At 37.4% G+C, this 20,719-nt stretch overlaps 1 protein-coding gene across 3 annotated transcripts in view; it reads left to right on the top strand.

Moving 5' to 3' along the window:
- Positions 1–20,719, top strand: part of LOC311295351 (semaphorin-3D) — a 56,115-nt gene that overhangs the window by 8,684 nt on the left and 26,712 nt on the right. For all 3 annotated transcript variants that reach the window (XM_084416683.1, XM_084416682.1, XM_084416684.1), the window contains one exon: positions 15,897–16,093. In XM_084416683.1, the coding sequence (XP_084272809.1) occupies positions 15,958–16,093 (136 nt within the window). In that variant the 5' untranslated portion in view covers positions 15,897–15,957. The remainder of the gene's footprint in view (positions 1–15,896; positions 16,094–20,719) is intronic.

Genomic DNA, 20,719 nt, shown 5'->3' with positions numbered 1-20,719 from the left:
CAGCCATTCTTTGTTTTCAAGTGGCAGGTAACCGTCGCAACTCTGTCGTCATATGTTAAGCCCGCCCCCGCCTACTCTATACACGACGTGATTGGCCTGACCCAATTTAGGTTTTTGCAGCAAAAAGGTCTATTGAGAGTGTCTAGACCCAACCTGGCTGCAAAATAATTTTGCTGCCGCTAGGGTGCGTCTAGATTTCTAGGCTACCATTTAGGTACTAAAATGTACAATTTTGGTACCAATATGTACCTTTGAGGGACTTATATGCACTCTTTAGGTACAAAGGTGTACCTTTTGAAAAGGTACCGCCGCAGTGATAGCTTTTGTACCTTTTTTGCTGAGAGTGTATGGAGCTGGTTATGTGATGCAAAGGTCAAAATGTATTAGTTCACAAATCATGCACTCTTGTAAAGGAGTTTTGAGGTCAAAACACATGAAAAGAAGTCTTTAGTAATGGATAATCTAGTCCTGTAATCATAATTTGTGTGAAAAGGAGTAAAACTTGCTGGTGTTTTACTACCTCTAGTTGCTCAGATTACAGTACTGGCGATGCAGGAATCCCACACTTAACCTTTACACCCTAATATCATGATACAAATTTTCACTAGACCTCAGAGACTAAGGTGTCTTGGACACATATATCTGATTAGCCACATCTTCACATGCCTGTCTAAACCTCCGAACCCTGCGTTCCAGGCCGTCATATAGCGCTCCACCCGGAGCAGGGATACTAGCACCCCCTCTGGCTGGATGACCCTTGAGGTCCCGGCATGTCAGAGAGCTCCGCAGGGATCCCTACCTCCCGGTTTGGGGCTCTCGCTCTGTTTTCTCATCCTTTCAAATGAACAGCACTGGAATTCTTCAAGGCCAAAGAGCCAAAGATAAATCAAGTGAAGATTATAGAGGACTGCGCTTCTGCAGAGATAAAAAAAATAAAAATCATGGGAGTTGCTATCATTCGTGATTTAGCTTCTTCTTCTTTTTTTTGTAGCGTCCTACAAGCCTCGTTTCTTTCGTAACTGTGATGTGGTTGATGAATTCAAAGGTATGAGGATCTAGTTTTAGTTAAAAGAATAAAAGCTGTCCTCGTAATTTAGTATCCCGCTCACTATCTGTTTTGGATTAGGTGTATTTGTGTAAATCATCTTCTAAAGTTATCGCTAGGCTAACTCCTGTCGAGGGCCACATGTTGTGGAGATGCACTCTTCTGTTTTATTATGATGCTTGACCCGTTCTGTTTCATCTCCAGGACCTGCAAATTGCTCTCAAAGGCTTATCAGAGGGAATTCGAAGCTATCTGTAATTGGCTTTAATTAATGTCCTCTCAGGTTCTGTCATGTGAGGAAAAACAGAGTCCAAAACAACCCCTCTAATTTAAATTTATCGCTGCTGTAAATTCAAGTCCCCTCAAATGCCCTGGGAACATGGTAGTGTACTAAAGAGCGTCTCTGGAAATACTTTGCTTAATTCCACTGGAGTAGTTTAATCATCACCAGGCATTTTTTTTTATGATTTGCACGTGGGGGGGGGGGGGGGGGGGGGGGGGGGGGGGGGGGGGGGGGTATAATCTGTGGAATATTATTATTATTATTTTTTTTTTTTTTATTCTACTTTATTCTATTCTATGGAATGCAATGCAGAGACTTCAGGTTCTTTGTAGGTTGATCTCCCGAAAAGTGTGACCTGTGTGACACTGTTGTGTTTAAGCATCCTGACAAGGCAATGCATAGATCTTTTGAATTGGATCATTTCATTCCTGAATGATTCGTTCATAAATCTGAATTTGTTTGAGCGGTTCAACTCAGTGACTCTTGAACTGTGCCTCTTTGATTCATGTCAACAAAGTAATAAATATTCATGAAACTGAATATTAGTTATTAGGCATTTTAGTCTATACAAGCTTAATTATTAAAATGATGAATTAAAATGATGAATTGTCTCTTTCGGACACGTCAACAAGATAATTAATAATAATTTTACTTCATATGAATGAATCATTATTAATACTTACTACTCTATAATTGATATCAATTAATAAAACGTAATAAAAGAGACGCACTGAAACATGTCTTTCAGACACATAAACAAAAAAGTAACAATTAAACTATATATTAATAGATTTTAAATATTAAATATTGATTGATTATTAATTCATATTAATCAAAAACGAAATTATGGACTGGAATCGAGTCTCTTTCAGACATGTCAACAAAATCATTAATGTCAGTTATACTAAATATTGATGAACTATCATTAATTTTAATTAATCTATAAGCTTAATTATTAAAAATAATACCAATAATAGTAATAAAAAAACAATAATAAACAGTCTTTATTTTTGCAATTGCTTTTGATGACGCAAGTGGTGCAGAAAGGCCAATGTGGAAACAGTGGCAGATGTTTTCCACTGGTGTATAAATGAACCCCCTTCTGTTTCATATTGGGACTGTTCTGCAAACACAAACCCATCAAAGAAAAAAATGCTCTAAGGGAAAAGCTCCTCTTTTTCCTCTCAAGCGTAACGATAATGCGTTCCAAATACAGCATACAAAAGCCTCAAGCAAAAGGAAGAGGCGAAAGACAAAATAAGCATGCCATTTTAAACAAACTGGCTCCACTGTCAGTCTGAGTGCAGTCCGAACGAACGTCAGTACTCGAGGTTGCTCCACAGGGAACCGTGACAGCCTGTTTTATGGCTGGTGTGACTTCCAGTGCCTGGAATGAGGTCACCCGGACCACCGGGGAGGAAAACACACGATAAGTCTGTATCATCTGAGCAGGAGTTTGTTGACATTGTCAGTGTGGTCAGACAAATGAGGAGCGTCGCACAAGATAATGGTTAATAATGACAAAATGATGAGATAATTAAAGAGGACTTCGAATGATTACTGACATTAATGTGAATATAAAGGCTGCCTGCATTAGAGAAAACAGTCATTTTACCCGTATAAACAAACCCGTATGATTTTCTTTCTTCTGGTTGAGAGATTTTAATATTGCGCTGGCCGCTCTTTTCCATGCAGTTACAATGAATGAGAACCGTAGCAAAAATGACACAAAAATCACCATAAAATGTTTGCAAGAAACAGACAGAAATTTAAAGAAGTTACAAAACTCAAGAAACTGATTAATCCGATTCATTAACAAATTATTCAAACCAGTTTGATGAACTGAGTCAACTGATGGATTGAAAGGATCCAACTCAAAAGAACGATTCACTCACGAATTGGGCCACTGACTATATGTGAGCTAAGGTCTATGCGCAAAACATTTGATAAAACGATCAGAGTAGGGTTGCACCAGCCGTTCGTAAGTTCTTTCTTAAACTGGAGCGTAAAGTCCACACTAGAGGCTTAGTAACTACTAGCTAGTTTGTAAATAACTCTGTACTTTATTTGGTTGCGCCATTTGTTCGTAAGGCAGAAGGTAGCTAGTAGGTCGTAAGCTCTCCGTAATGCGTAGTCGCATAATATGACGTTTAGCCTCGATGATCCAATAGCAGCATTCAAATACGTGAGCAGAAGATGCCGTAAATTTCAGATTATCCTTCATTCTAACTTTTTTTGCCTCATGCTAATAACGGTAAAAATACGATCCAGATAGCACACGTCTATTTGATGTGATGTTTACATCTGGAAGACGTATTTTTAAGAGTGTTTGCTCATCTGCAATACGTCTAAAGGACGTTTCCTGTCAGATGTCAAATAGACGTTTAGAAGATGTCTTTAAGATGTAATGATTTAGATTGTATGTTAAACTGACATCTTCTAAACGTCTATTTGACATCTGACAGGAGACGTCCTATAGACGTATTGCAGATGAGCAAACACTCTTAAAAATACGTCTTCCAGATGTAAACATCACATCAAATAGACGTGTGCTATACTTGATCATGAACAACATAAGTATTTTTATGTAAATAACGTTCCGAAACTGTATTTGAAATTAAATTAATAAGGGTGAATAAATAAATATTGATACAAAAAAACATAAGAAATTACGTTAATTGATTATGGCTGATATTTGACATGCACAACATGGACCGATGCACATGGCGGCGCGCTGTTTAGGACGGGTTCGTTTTAAAGATAGCTGCTAACAAAGTAATCTTTTTCACATAATGTTCTCTCTCTTAAAATGTAAGCGAGTGTAAACGTCAGCATTGTCTGAAGAATTTAAGTCTGTCAGGTAAAAGAAGAGCTTACTGATGCAGTTCAGTCTGTCTACTATTTTATTCCAACCGTTACTCCTGATCGAAGGCTGCCGTACATATTTAGTTTATACGTAGAGTTACGCTTCAACTGAGTTTAATGGTGCAACGCAAAAATATTTGGAAGTGCGTAAGTCGTAACTGAGTGTCCATTTACGTCAAACCTAGGCTAAGTTGTAAATTACGCACAGCTGGAAATTCCAGGAAATAATTCAGGTCCAAAAAGAATAAAAAAGCGCTAACTCTTAATCTGAGTAAAAGTAATATATTTTATTATTAAGAGGCTTTTTTTTTTATTTGGCCTCTTAAGAAAGTAGCTCAAAATGTATCTTCTGATTAAGACGTAGCGTGTAATAACTTAAACATCCTTTTAAAGTTTACTAGAAGAAATAGTTTTTACTCAGTTTGTCTTTAATGAAGGGTAATATTGACTCTAAATGAGATGTGACAACAAATTTTTATTTACACAAACCTTCAGTACTGACTTTGATTTCTCCCTGGTGTTTGTGTTTTTGTTCAAAGCATGTTATTTACACACACGTATTCATTATCACACAACAGCCTTTGTTGTGGATCCAAAACAGGGATGAGTGTGTTTTGTTTGTCTTTACACTAAAACAAGCTGGTTTAAAGTCCAGCAGGTGTGGCATTCTCTCATCTCAGACTAAACAAAAAAACAAAGCTAGTCTAGACGGTAATGTTAACAAGCTGCCTTTAACAACTCCTTTGTTGTTAAACTCCCAATATAGAGAAGAGATGAGCTTTAATAGAGCGAAGCCGTGAACGCCCACCTTTTCCTTGGTTCCAGAAGTATTTTTCTAGTGTGTTCGCCATAGATATTGTTAGTGAATCACAGAGATGAATCACAACATGACAACCTTTAATTTGACCTTGAAAAAGGTACACGGCTATATATGATATATTATATATTATATTATAAACGGAAGAACTCTGTGAATGATGTAATTGAAACTGCAACAATAAAAAAAATAAAACTATAGACTTTCAGTAATTGATAAGTGCAATGTATACAGTATATTAAAATTAATATTAACAGATATTAAGCAAACCGACAACTCTACTAATAATCTAATGAAAGTTATTTGACATATGTGACCCTGGATCACAAAACCAGTCACAAGTCGCACTGGTATATTTGTGGCAATAGCCAAAAACAGATTGTATGGGTCAAAATTATCGATTTTTCTTTTATGTCAAAAATCATTAGAATATTAAGGAAAGATCGTGTTCCATGAAGATATTTTGTAAATATCCTACCGTAAATATTTAAAACATTTACGCCGGTTTCACACCGCAAGCGTCAGCGGCGCGTGAGCAGCGCGTATTTTTTTCGGCGTCCATGTTATTCAATGAGTGCATTCACACCGCACGCAGAAGCGCGCGGCAGCGCGTAGCAGGAGCAGAGCAGGAACAGCAGTGCCGCGATAGTTTCGGCGCCCAGTCTATTTTTAACGCGCCGCTTACGCTGAATTAAAGTGACAATGCATTGATCATGGCCAAAATACACCGCAGTTTTATCCAAAAAGCGCATTGATGATATCTATTGTGTTTTAAACAGTCAATCAAATGACCAACAGCAATTTAAAAAGAAAACAAATGTCCAAAAACAAACTTGTTGCCAGAACAATAAAAACAAAGATGGACCAAAAGTTATAATGAAATTATTAATAAAATAAGCTTCTTGACAAGTCTTTTCTCTTAAATGTATTTGAAAACGAAATAAAGCAATGAACTTTTCCATTATAGAGTAGCCTATCTGTACAAAACCCGCGGTTCAGGCGCGCGTGACAAACGCTGCCAGTGTGAAAGCAAAACGCGCGTGTCCTGCTCCTGCTCACCATATGCACTGCTCCTGCCCTGCTTACGCTCTGCTAATGCATGCAGTGTGAAACCGGCGGTGAGTGAATGCAGCACAATCGCGAACATAAATGTAGAACTTTAAAGGCGATTTTCTCAATGTTTCGATTTTCAATAGTTGTATCTCGGCCAAATATTGTCCTATCGTAACAAACCATACATCAATGGAAAGCTTATTTATTCAGCTTGTATAAATATCAAATCTTCAATTTAAAAAAATTGACCCATGTGACTGGTTTAGTGGTCCATGGTCACATATAGATGCATAGTTAGTAGAATAAAGGGGGCTATCAAGGTAAAATGTTACCCTGATTTTTGTTGTGTTGTTGAGAAGTGGTTATTTTTAGCGTAGTTGTGATTCTAGGGGCTAAATATATTTACAACATCTATAATTTCTAAAGCTGTGCATATTTAAATACTTCCATATTGTTACCTATACGAATTTTAATGTGATCAAGCTGGAATAAAACTAGCATGTAGGTTGTGCAAGTCATGATTTCAATGCCTGAGGGTTTTCTGCAGTAAAGTCTCGAGAGGAAATCTCCGACGTGGATCTTATCCAAACAGCTAATGGGAAAATCGTCGCCATCCTTCGCCCGGCAGGTTCACGCTGCGTTTTAAAGAGTGCAGATGAGGGGGTCCGTGTGCTCCACCCCAAGGTCATGCCACTGTGAAGTCCTACACTGTTGTTTAGTTGTCCTCCTCATTACTAGCAGGAATGGCTTGCGGAATCCTTGGAAAGGAGGAAATGAGGTGGAATTCTGCACATTGTCTTTCAAATTTCCTATTTCATTGCAAGCGCCAATGGTTTATTGGTTAGGGCTGGCGGTTTGCAATTCAGATTCTCTAGGGAACATTACAGGACCTTCTAGATAGTTGTTTTCCTATTTTTGAGCAACATGTATTGTTTGACTCCTCAAAATCAGCTGTCTGGAATGAATACCACAACATTCCATCGGGATTCTTGAACTGGGGAGATTCGCTCGCCCCATTCCCTCCCCAAACCAGAGTTATTTGTCTAACTGTATTTTCAAACATTTCATTTTCACATCTCACATGCTGGATATTCTCCCGCTTTTAAAATACACAGACCAACGGCTGTTTATTTTAATGTGGTGAGACGTGATGGGCCGGACAGTCGATCGCTTACAGTTGCACATGCTGATTTAAAGCCTCCAGTATTAGAACGTGAGTTGACGGATTACTAATCATACATTTTTTCCCAGCTTTTCCCTCTCCGACTGCTGTGATTCCCAGATGAGCATGGAGCATTTACGACAGGCAATAACAGAGTTCAGAATGTAGAATGGACTCTTTTTCAGATGCTTCGTGGTGATGTTGGACGTCATTAAGGGTGCGGGAATGGGAATCTGGCGCCTCGGATATCAAATCGAATTGCTCTGAATGGCCTCCTCCAGACAATCCTAGATTAAGCGTGCTGAAATTGTTCCATGTTGTGCGCAATTTACATTCTGCATATAGAGCCGATGGGCTTCTTGGATGCTGATAGGAAACAGAAACTTGCAGTGGATAGCTAGACAGGAAATTTTCCTTGACACTGCGGAAAGATATATCACTCTTTTGATATATGACATATTACTTAGCTCTGTATTATCAAGGAATAAAAAGATTTAGTTCACATGGTTTGCTGGCATTAAATTGTGCAATGGCTAAAGGAGATGTAGGTTGTAAATCAGTATGTTATTATATGGAGTTATTATACAGTATTCAGATTTATGAGGAGACAAGTATAAGATTAGTTTAGATCACAAAAGGAATTTGCTGGATTTTCCCACACTACATATTTTCAGAATTTTATTTTTATTTATGTATTTAGGCTATTTATTTTAATGAAAGACTGACAAATCTTTCCTAATCCAAAAATTGGTTGCACTCGTTTCTATGAGATTTTACTTTATTTTGTTTCGCTTATTTTATTATTATTATTATTATTATTATGTTTTGTTGTTGTTGTTGTTGTTTTCCTTTCCTGTTGTGTTATGTTATGATTTGCTGTTTTGTTTTGTTTTGTTTTGTTTTGTTTTTTGTTTCATTTCGTTTCATTTAGCCTTTGTTTTGTTTTGCTTCACTTTTTTTGTTCAAACTACTTAACATACGCCATTTAAAAATCTTTTTTTTTTGTAGGTAATTTCAACTTTAGGTGCCCAGATTATTTTATTCTTTTGTAAACTCTAGGTCTGAAATGAAAGATTACAGTATGAAATTATTTAAGATTACAGTATCTCCCATTACCTTCAAACAATGTGTTTGCATTCAAAATGTCAACAGGGATTACATCATCACAGTATTTTCATACTGAATTGTTATTGAGCTGGTCGTTCTTCAATTCTATTATTTTTCTTCCTTTCAGGAAATGGGAATGTAGTCAATAAGATAATAATAGGTCTTAAACAGAGCAATTCCAAGAGGGTCCTCGCACCATTGGTGCGCGGGCCCTAATAATAGTTGATGCTGTATATTATTCACTAACTCTCTCATACAGACTCTTGTGTTTTTCCCCCTTCTCATTGTTTCTTGCTGGTAAATGGTTAAAAGAAACAAGAGCATAAAGAATTGCTGGAATTTACTCACCAAAACATGAAACAATGATGTGTAGTAAAAAAAAAAACATTACTCATCAATGCTGTATATTTGAAAATCCAGATTCCTGGACAAGATGAGGCAGATGTTTTACAATTTTAAATATTATTATAACTTCTAGCCTTTTCAGGCACCCCATCACATCACTCCTTAAGGCAGAAGTGGCCAATAGCCCTGGATCCTGTCAGATTGAAAACAGCTGAAGTGGACAGTTCATCTGTCTCTCTTCATTTTGTTACACACCACCTTGTCAGACGTAGGTGTCTGGAGGTGAGGATTGCAGAGTTGGGCTGGTATGTGAAGGAGAAGTGCTTTCTCTGGTCTGTTGATCGCTGACTTCAGTGCAGAACTGGACTCGAGGAGCAGTCTGAAGATCACTGGGGTGTTGGTGTGGGAGTTTTAGGGCTGTACGCTTGAACGATCTCATGCAGGGCAAAGCGTTGAGTCTTCACAGCAACCATGCAACACGGCCACACTTGGATATTTGGTTATGAAGGAAACCAGAGTTTTCCAAAACTGCCTAGGGGGTCCATCTATTGAGGAATGAGGGAGTTATTGTCCAGCTGAACGTTCACATGAATGCAAACCACAGTTGGCCTCCCACCACTCTTCAATTTAAATGAAAGGCCTGATATGAGATGATTCAAAACGTCAGTAAAGTTTCACTGTTGTCTAAATGTAAACTGAAAAATCGTTGATAAATGGGTGTTTGACTTCAACTTTGAGCACTTTTATATCCCAGTGGTGGATTTTTATTGGTTTTATTGGTTGATCAATTTGTATAAATTTTCTGTATTTTGGGGGTCATTTTATTCATTGATTTCCTTTTTAAAAAAGTGTTTGTGAAAATATTATGAAGTGTGAAAATATTATTTAATTGTGTCTATATAGGATACATAAATTGCTAGGTGTGAAATGAATTTTTAAAGTTTGGGGTCAGTAAGATTTATTAGTATTTATCATTTTTATTTTTTCATCCAGCAAGGATGCATTAAATCGATCAATGGTGACAGTAAAAGCATTTATAAAAAAAAGTTGCTGCCTTAAATGTTTAAGTACAATCAACTTGTATGTTTAAGTCATTCCAACTTAAATTACATTAAAATGAGTTGAATCTTGTATAGCTTATACATTTTTTGGGGAAAATCGCTTATTTTGAGTTAAAGCAATGTCAAAATATAGGTTGTCATAACTTATTGATCATAATTCTTTATAGTGTAAAAGAATTCTAGCAAAAACATAAAAACTTAATACAAAAACACACAAATAAAAGCTTGATAATACCATAAAAACAAATTAAACACTTAAAAGTTTTGTTCTACAGGTTTTGAATTCCTACCAGGTTTTGATATATTGAGAATGAGTTCATAACCAGTTTACATTCTTCTAAAATGGTCTCAAAGAGCTTTATGGATGACTTTCCATCTAACTTCTAATTTCCATACATTAAGCACTTTAACGCGTGTCAAAACAAAAGAACTAATTTTAATAGTAGCAGATTCAACATTTTTTGCCTTTGCATAGATATTTGCAGTGAGGCTGGAGGTCCACACACTCACTCCGTCATGACACCTACCAAACACACTCAGATAACCTTCCCGCCCTCTAGCACTCGACACATTTGTCGCTCATTTGTTCCATTATGTTGCAGAGAAACTGTAATCCTTCATGAAAACCTAAAGTCTTCCTAATGAGTTGTGAAGCGAAGTTCATGTAAAGTATCCTTTCTCTACTACAAAATCAGCTGTGTTTGTGTCGCCAGAAGCTCACTAGTGCAACATTACCCATGAGAATGATGGACACCGGGATGAACGGCCTAAAGACGTCTGTATTCGTGGGATTCCCTGGGAACATGAAACCTTTAGACTGTTGTTTCTCTAAATTGCGGGTTTTTGCATTATAAAAAGACTAATGAATTGTGAAAAATTCAGTGTTTTTGAACTGAATGGCAGCGGTTTGGAAAGAAAGGGGCTGATTTTTGAATGTGTTTAGTGTTAAAGCGCCCCCGGGTGCGTGTCCCACCATCTTAAGCTGGTGTCTTTGTGAGTGTTTAACGGGAGACCAGTTGCTTGTTTTTCGGCTGGTTGAGCCCAGTGTTGTTTGTTCACGGGTAGCAGATCTTTTCACGGCTCAGGGCGGATCTTAATGTGCCGACCGGCCCCTTTTCATTCACATTAAGACTTTCAATGAATAAGTAATTTTCTGCAACTCTCTCTGTACAATTTGACTTTGGCTGCTCATTTTTTAAATCCACTTTTTATACAGTTAAATGTAACTAAGTAGAACAAATGTAATTAGAGGTGGGCGATATGACGGTATAAAATGTGTGACGGTATTTGTGTGGCTATATTAGTTTGGTTTACCTTACGTGAAGAAACTGGTAAGAGTCCCTAACAAGTCAACACAATGAAGAACTTGTTAAAAACTGTTTCTTTCGCACGTCTACGAATGTGGATCAGCCAGTCAGAATTCAGAGTCTTTGTTTTCTAATGTTAGATCTCATGAGATCTTATGACAAATGTGAAGTTATTTTACAAGATTTTTTGTACATTTTTACGACTTTCATTAAAAAAAAAAATCTAGAAATATGAAATATGAAGGTGGCCATATTTAAAGAAACACCCAAATACAAGTATATAAACTTGATAATATCACAAAAACACGTAATTAAATACGAATTCACCACCAATTTGCCAAAACATCAAATAGTTATGAATTGCCATGAGAGTGTTGGTCATTTATAATATAAATTATTTTTATTGAATTTTCAGCAAAAATTACTATATAATAGCTTATAGATAAGCCGTAAAAAAAAAAAAAAAATGCAATATAAAATTGGCCACAGTTGAAGGAACACCCAAATATAAGCATGTAAGCTTGATAAAATCACAAAATCAAATTCGCCGTAACAAAATAATTAGATTATGAAATAGATATACCATTACTATGATATAAAATGGCTCATATTAAAGATTTACATTGCTGAAGAAACATCTATTTGACGGTTACCCAATGCTAAACGTTCTTTATCGGATGTTTGAACAACATTTGTAGAATGTGTATATGCTTTAAATAAATATATCAATTGTTTGTGCAGAAATATGGGAAGAAAAAGGAAGAGAATCCTTTAATAAAAAGGTTATTCTTGGCCCAAATTCACATTTAGTTAAACAGACTGCACTTCCGTTTGGTGCCACTAGTGGCGTGTGAATGCAGGGAAAGGTGAGCGAGTCTGAAGTGGTGGGTTTTGTCGCATCGGATCAGAGATTGCTGGTGCAGAGCGGTGAAAGGCTCCCCGCCGGTCCCGCTATTCTGTCCGCTCACAAGCCCAAGAGGAAGTGAGAGTGCTCATCCATTACTTTGACAAAGTCCCTTACTATGTGTCGCCCTGCAGGGATCATTATTTTCCCGTTTGCCTGTGAAGGTGTTTGCAGTCTTTCCACCTTTCCTTGAGAGGCTTTTTGAACCAGATGAAACCTCAGTGTGCTTAACTTGTGAGGCTTGGACTGTTCAAGCACCTGGCTTTTTTTTTGTATAGGACAATGTCTGAAGTCACTCTTCAAGCTTTGCCAGTCAAGGTTGTAAATGAGGTCATTTTTCGAACGTGACCCTGACAGGCTCTAGTTTTTCGTCATTCTTAATATTGTAGGGAAACGGGCTCTATATCCGGAGTGAGCTGCCATTACTCTCCTGGTTGAAGTCATGTGGTTTTTGTCGCCTGGAAGTGAGTTAATATCAACTACTTCCTCTTCCCGAAGCTTGATGATTTTCCCACAGTTAGTGTTTGTTTGTTGTCTTTCCTCATATTGAAAAAGCTGATGACTAACTGTTGTCTGTAGAGAGCAGGTCAATCTGATAGCAGATTTCATCTGATTCACCACATCTGTGTTTCTTTTCTTTCCCATCAATATTCACAAAGGCTCACATTCGGCAGACGCTTTTATCGGAAGCGACTTCCGCTGCATTCGAAGTATAAAGTATATGCAAAGTTTTCTGCTCAGAATAAGTTGAAAAGTGGACCAGACTTTACGCCAGTAGTCAGAAGTAAGCGTACAATGTTACAGACTCTAATAGCAGCACATTGTGGGCTCTATCTTGCACCCAGCGCAATTGACTTTGTACACCAACGCATGTATCATTCCTATTTTGCACCCTGACGCACAGCGGACTTTTCCCTCCACAGACGCACGTTGTTAAATTAGGGAATGAACTTGCGCTCCCGGGGGGCGGTTCAGCGAAAAGAGGAGGCGTGTTCCGGCGCAAGCGTTCCCTGGTGCTATTTTGCAGTTTCAGAAAACAATTCCGTCACAATTGCCGTGTTATTCAGATGCTATTTTATGGGAGCATGCTTGGCCATAATGTAGTGTGTGCACAATGCGCATACACTTTGCTTCTCTCATCTACACACAGATGCAGCAGTTACAATGTTTACAAACCATACATAATTACAAGAAAATTTACCACACGAGGGAAATCATTGTGGTGTCCATGAAGAAGTGAAAAATAGGCATAAATCTAGCTTACACATTTACCCAAATTAGTATACGCCTGTTTAACCGAAGCTATTTTGGGTGGGTTTCTCCCATCCCCAATGTAACTTCTCTGTCTTTTACGGCCCTGACGAGAACGTCGGTCTCCTCGGCTGTGAACCGCTCCTGGCGTGCGTCTGGCAAACCCGCCGTTATAATAGCAATCCGCCATGGAACAAGCGCGCCTGCTCTTAAAGGGAATGTGAGATGTCGCTCTGATTGGTTTATTTCACATTACGTCCAAATCACACCTATGAGTAATGAAGCTACTTCAGACCAACCATTTTAGATTTGCGTCGGGCGCAAGAGTCATTTATCCCGCCGGTATAATAGCAACAGCGCCCGAGATCCGCCCACAAAGTTACTTTCGTTTCGCGTTTGATACTTGCGTTTCAGATCGTTAAAATAGGGCCCAATAGGTCTAATAATACTGGTCATGCACTTTTTGCATGCTTAATTTTTTTTTTTTATGTTTCGTTTGCAGTATTTCTGTAGTTTTCTGCTTAGAATAAATTGCAAAGTGAAAAGTCAAAAGTAAACGTACAATGTTAACGACTCTAGTAGCAGCACATAATAGCTCACAAGTCTCCAAAGAGCCATTAATAATGATTGAAACCATATCCCACTCATTCTATAAAAACCAAAGCCACCGAAGGGACGTTTCAATGCCACATAATTCAAATCTCTCCTGCTCTCCCAACTGAATACATATCTACTAAACCGAGACATAAAGAATACCACAAGTGCTCTAATGATCTAATGAAAAATGTGCCTATATTAGTATCCGCCAGACCATCACCACCTTGCACAGCTCACACATAGTTGTTGTCGGGCCAGGAATGATATGTTTTCTCTTGCTTTCTCAGGGAGATTAATAAGGTTGGAGCTAATAAGAGTCCCTGATCTCTCCTTGAGCACCTGCGCTCACGCCAGCACAGTAAATCCAGTTTAACTGGGAAATGAATTCCAGCTATTTTATGTCTGATTTTCATGTTAAAACACATTTCGCGATAAATCTTTCGGCGTACCGAAGAGCATTTGGTTTCCGTCACTCGAGGAACTTGAATGGAGTTATTATGTCCGAATAACAGCGTAATGAGCTTAGATTTTGAGGTGATGAATGGAGCAATAGAGAAAGCCTATCTTCATTTTGCATATGTTTGAGCTCAAGCCCTTTTTTCGTGTCGAAACCGTCCCCAGGGGTCCCCTCGCGAGTCTAAGTGGCGCAACACACAATACCCTCATGATGGGAAAATGCTTCCCCTGAGCGCCAACACAAAAAGTGCTGCTCTTTCAATGAGCTCGCCAATTGTTGAACTTTCTATACTGTGCGTCGTACGAAACGGACAAATGAAATCCATTCCACTGGACTGAACTCTTGCGTGTCCTGTGACAGTGGCTAGCGGTTCGCGTTTACAGGAGGAAGCCGCTCGAGTGTTTCTAGGTTGCGCATGCGATCTGTTTATGTAGGGTGACCTCTGAAAGGAAAGGGAATAAAGATCAGGGCAGCTGATTAGCCATGGGAACTTTTCTCGAGACAATGCTCCGGTTTCCTTCTCGGCGCGAGGCTTGTTCTCGCGCAGTCGTGTGAGCTCGGCACGCCGCTCGCGCGCTCTGGAGGGTTTCGGGTTTCCAGTCGGTGCTGAGAATCAGTTTGTTCTTGGGGTAGCATCTGTTGCACCTCCTGGTTTAAGCACTTTTTGACCCGAGGAGACTGTAAACCACATTGGGTGGTGCTAGTGTTACTTGGGGCCGATGTTGCGCATTCTGTTTAGAAAAGATGACATCTGCAGGGTTAATGTCTCATTGTGAAAGAATGCCATCTGGAGTTATATCCATACTGAGGCCAAAAACAAAAAAATCTGTTTGATGTGGAAAAATGTTGATTCTGATTTTTTTTTTTTTGCATTTAATGCTTATAATGTTATATTTATTTAACGTTTATAAAATTCTATAAATAAATGTTAAATATGTTTTCAAGCCATTGCTTTGCAATTATTTGTGAAATCTGTTAGCAATTGCGGAGTGAAAATTGCTATATTATAATATATTATTATAAGTTAATATTGATTAGCAACAGATTACAGAAACAAAATAGGTTGTGAATGGCATTTCATGTTTACAGTGTTATTACTATATTTAATTTCGACTTTCATGGTCAAAAGGTGATGTTATTTAATATATAATAATATATAATATATAACAGCGACATCAGACACCACTGTAAATAACTGTTTATTTTTAATAAGGATTAAATTTACAATTATTATCCAAAATAGTAGTCCATTATGAATTATTTCAGATAATTTATAGACACTTAAAAATTCAAATTAATTTATATATATATATATAAATAGAAAAACTATTTAGAAATATAATAATTGTATAATTCTATGTTAAATAGCTTTTCATTTATTTGTAAATATATTTTATATTTAATTCATATGTTATATATTTATTTAATTCATATATTATATTATATTATGTTCTATAATATAGAACTAGTCTGAATATATAAAATAGTCTGAATATAAACACTTATTATAGGCATACCGTAGTGATTCAGGATAAGACAAAAACATGTTTTGGAAGATAGATTCATTATGAAAAAAAAAGTGAAATTGTGTACCTGTTGTCATTTCAACGCACATGCTCATATCTGCTTGTTATTTCTCCAGCACTACGAAGGTGATGTGACATTGAAGACAGCCTGTACTGTCAGACAACAGGAAGCTGGAGATGAGGATTGTGGGATTGTGGAGGACTGGGCAATACAGTCCCCTCCTGGTCTTTCTGCTCCACTTGCTATTGCCTCTTATACGGTCCAGTAATGCTGGAAACCAGAATATACCACGACTACAGCTCACTCATACAGGTCAGAACTCACTCTCTTACACACTGACACTCAAAAACTAAATTTGACGTTCACTTTCATAGAGAGAGTCAAAAGACAGCAGAAAATGGTCAAATCATGTCTACAACACTAATAGTTACAGTCTTTGCTGTGGCAGTCTGAAATCTTCAGGTTAATCTTCTCTCTGAAGTCTTCAATGAAGAGCGCTAGTGGACAGAGATCAAGCTGCCTTTCCTTCTTTCCATTTGTCCGTGAGGACATCAGCAGGGTCAGGCAGCTTTAACAGACACAATGCAACAGAGGAAGAGAGCCATTAACCTCTGCTTCCTGAAAATGTACAGAGTTTTATTTATTTTTTTGCTTTGTTTCAAATTTAATTTAATAATATCACATAATATTACACAAAATATCTTAAATATCATTATGTAGTCATGAGAACAGCGATGACAGCAATGTGATTTATTTTTAGCAATATTTATTCAAATATAAAATTTTTGTATGTATTAATACAAATATTAATACGATTTTTTAATTTGATGAAAATAATAAAAATATAAATTTTTAAATATCAATAATTGATTATTCAGTTTTGTAGATATATTTTTGTATTTTGTATTTAATGTAGTATTACTTAAAGTATTACTTTAAGTTCATTATTTATAAAAATATTTAAATTATATATATATATATTTAAAAAAAAAAAAAATATATATATATATATATATATATACGAAAATGTATAATAACACATTAATATGAATTTATATTAATCATATTAATATGTTCAACCATATTAAAATATTTAAATTAATATCTGAAATATCTGAAATAAAAATGTACTGCATGTGATAATCTGCCACTCCCCATTTTTACCTTAGTAAAATACAATTTTAATAATACAATAATGAATTTAATTGCAATAAATACATTTAATAAATCTTTAATAGGCTAAATCTTATTACAGTTTTTCTCAGTCGCTTTGGTGCATTTCTCACATCACTATTTACAGTTGCACAACAGTTAGTTCAACCTCCACAACATTTAGTCATTTGTGCACATCATAGTAGCAGTTTCTCATTCCTTCCAACAAATTGCAAATGCTTTTGGACATGCATCAACTGCTTTCATACAACTCTCTGCTGTTTTATAACATTATCATTTGCTTATGTCATGTCAGTCAAAATGAACTATACTTGTGAATGCTGAATAGTCATTCCATATAAAACTAATAGTCCTCATTTCATCGCTTGAGTCATTACATACAAAAATGTTGAACTAGTTGTCAAAATCTGTCAAGCAAATTTTGCACTTTTTTTTTGCACTTTTTTTTTTCTGAAAATGTCTCCTAAATTGAACAATTTCTCTCAGGTGAATCTCAGCTTTCACTGATAAGGAACGTCTGGATGTGCATGAATGATCAGTACTATATGTTGTATGTTCAGTTCCAATATGTACTGTAATATTGTTTACAGTTGTGCACAGCTCTACCCAAAGGGAGTTTATGTTTGTTGTAAATAAGGGTGTATTTTTTCTTTTGCACAATGCTGTGAACAAATTAGAATTGCAAAGAGCATATGCAGTAAAAATGTGAAACATACATATTCAGTGTCTTGTACTCAGTTACCTCACTAAATACAGTAATGTGCAACTTTACTGTATTTTTCAAATGGCTGTGCAAATAGTATATAGTGCTGTCTTGAGCATTTTCAGGTAGTGTCACCAAGATCTGACTTTTTTGCATTGGAAAACATTTACAGAGTAAACTGTCATAATGAAAACATGACAAAGCCATTTGACTATCTTGTTCATAAACAATGGTGTCAGGACTTTTCATATTGATGACACTGACACTTTCATTGACATGAATACTTGCTTTTGAGGAATGAGCTATCCATTTTGAGCAAGTGACACGCTTTTGCAGGTTATCAACTAGGTTTTGCAGTTTGTACTAATTGTTTTGAGAACTGCATTAACTATTGTGTAAATGTAAATAGTGATGTGAGAAATGCACCAAAGTGACTGAGAAAAACTGTAAAAGATATGGCTACATTTTATTTCAACATTCTATTTTAGACATACTAACTATAAGTAACTTTGCAACTCCACGTCAACTAACTCTCATTAATTTGCAACTACAGGTCAACTAACTCTCATTAATTAGGTTAGGTGTTAAGGTCCTTACACACTGAGTCTGAAATTTTCGTTTGCGTTTTTTCGTCTTCGTCATCCTAAAAATTCGTCACACACAGAAACCTTGCACACTGAGTCCGATGCGTATTAATTAATCCGTTGCTAAAAAATTCAAAGAACAATACAAAATGGAGTCTTAGAGCAGTGAGGATGATTTTGTTGTCCTCTCTCTTCTTAAAAAGAGAAAAGGTAAGAGGAGACATTGGGTCCATCCAACAATCCTGAGATTGCGTAGAGAGATCAAGGAGCTGCGGGATTATCCCGAGCGATTCAAGCTTACTTCAGGATGTCAGTGGCTCAGTTTGATGCTTTGCTAGCAATACTGGAGCCACATATTAAAAAGAAGACCACTAATTTCCATGAACCAATTGATCCTGAACAGTTCTGGGTTTGGCCGTGCGCTTGTACGGTGGCTCTGAATTGTCAAAACACCTCCCAAAATGCTTTCTACGGATGCGAAAAACTGAGATAATTGAACCCCATCTGAATTTTTTTATGACGGACGAAATTTCCGGAGGCAGTGTGTAAACGTGATTGACACAACATGAGGTCGTATTTATTTTTTAACGTGCGAAAATTTCGGACCTTTAGGGTTCGGGTTAGTAGAATAAGTTGACATACTTGCAAAGTTATTTATAGTCAGTTGAATGTCTGATGGGGGTCTGGCCATCAAAGTTTCAGCAGATATTAAGCAGATATTAAGCTAATACTCTAATGAGATGTAGGTGACATGTAGTTGCAAAGTTACTTATAGTTAGTAGAATGTCTAAAGTGGACCATCGAAATAAAGTGCAACCAGATATTACCCAACAAAACTCAGTTTACAACTAACTAACCTCCCCTGGCAAAACCACATTATCACTTATAAGGACGTAATCTATGGGCCGCATTAGCAAAACGTCCAGCCACCCAGCGATACGTCAGCGGACTGCTCTGCGACTGTCTGTCTGGACACCCACGCCACACAGTCGCATCCACTGAGCCGTCTCCCATTATCAGCGCGTCCCAGCCGGGCCTGTTTCTGACCCCTCAGAACCTCCCGGGACCTGCGGGACTCGGCGGCTTCCTCACAGGAAGGTACTGTATACAGTGGCGTCGGACAGAGCGATGTACCTCCAGTAGTAATGTGCTTCCCATTATCTCCAGGGCTGTTAATAGAAGACTCCAAACGTGCAGATGATCTCAGGGGCGCCATCTGTTTACGAGCGCGGGGCGGCGGACGTACAATGGTTGGCAGAGAGACGTAAAAGCCAGACGTTATTCATTAATGGAGAGGAGTGACTTGTTTGGCTTGCAGGTATCTCAGAGTCTGATTTGAAAGCCACACTAAAGAAGACAGGAAATGAGATCAAGTAAACAAAGAAGTCTTTTGAAATAGCTGAATATGACGTTTTTATGAAGAAGTCAAACACAAGCTATTGAGGGGCGTGATGGTTCTAAATTTATTTTGGGTGATAAAATCACATGCAAAAGTCTTAGGCATGTTAATACCACCCCCCCCCCCAAAATGGTTTTAAGTCAGTTATTTATATCTTTTGCTGGAGTGTGTCAGTAGGAAATATCAGTTTACATTTCCAAACATTCTTTTTGCCATTAATTGTAATAATCCAGTGAGATTTCTGTATGCACAAGGAGTCTGACAACAGCCGGTATGATCTGATCTCACCATCATCGAGTCCGTCTGTGATTACATGAAGAAACTGAAAAAACTGAGACAGACTAAATCCAAAATCCAAAAACTGCGGGAACGTCTCCGAGATGCTTGAAGAAACCTTCCTGCAAAGCTACCTGAAAAACTATGCACAAGTGTACCTGGACAAAAGCCGTTTTAAACGCAAAGGGTCGTTACACCATATATTGATTTAATTAGTTAATAGAAGTTAAATAAATAAATAAATTCAATTTGTGATTTTATTTTTGAAAGCATTCTCACTTTACAGCATTTTAAAACAAGTGCCAGTACTTTTCACAGTACTGTAGCTTTGCAGGAAGGTTTCTTCAAGCATCTTGGAGACGTTCCCGCAGTTCTTCTGGATTTAGTTTGTACTTCACTCTGCCAAAAAATGTACAGTAGCTAGTGTGATTATGCTAAAAAAGACTTGTTTGGTGGAAAAAACGTAGTGTTGCTACATTTAAGTGGTTGCAGTGAGTTGCTTTTTTTCTGCGGTTTGATTTTTCCCCCAGAACGTATAGTTTTGGTGCTCCAACACCCCTAAAACACCTCTGCAAAATACAAATTCAGCAGAGAATTCGCCCATCCCCACCAGGGAGAAAATCGCATTGGGCTAATTTTGACTGGCTGTTGGGCTACTTTTGTTGCGCAGACCTGGCAACCCTGATCATAGTTGATCCACCTACAGTATTATACCAACCCTGTACTGTGTCATACAGGCAAATAAATCAATTAATCTATTTTTTTAAAAACTGGTTGTAAAATCTGCACAACTGTACTGACAC

The sequence above is a fragment of the Rutilus rutilus genome (assembly GCF_951802725.1).
Source record: "Rutilus rutilus genome assembly, chromosome: 8".
Classification (NCBI taxonomy): Eukaryota; Metazoa; Chordata; class Actinopteri; order Cypriniformes; family Leuciscidae; genus Rutilus; species Rutilus rutilus.
Note: the sequence above shows the minus strand (reverse complement) of the source record. Positions and strands in the feature narration are given on the sequence as shown.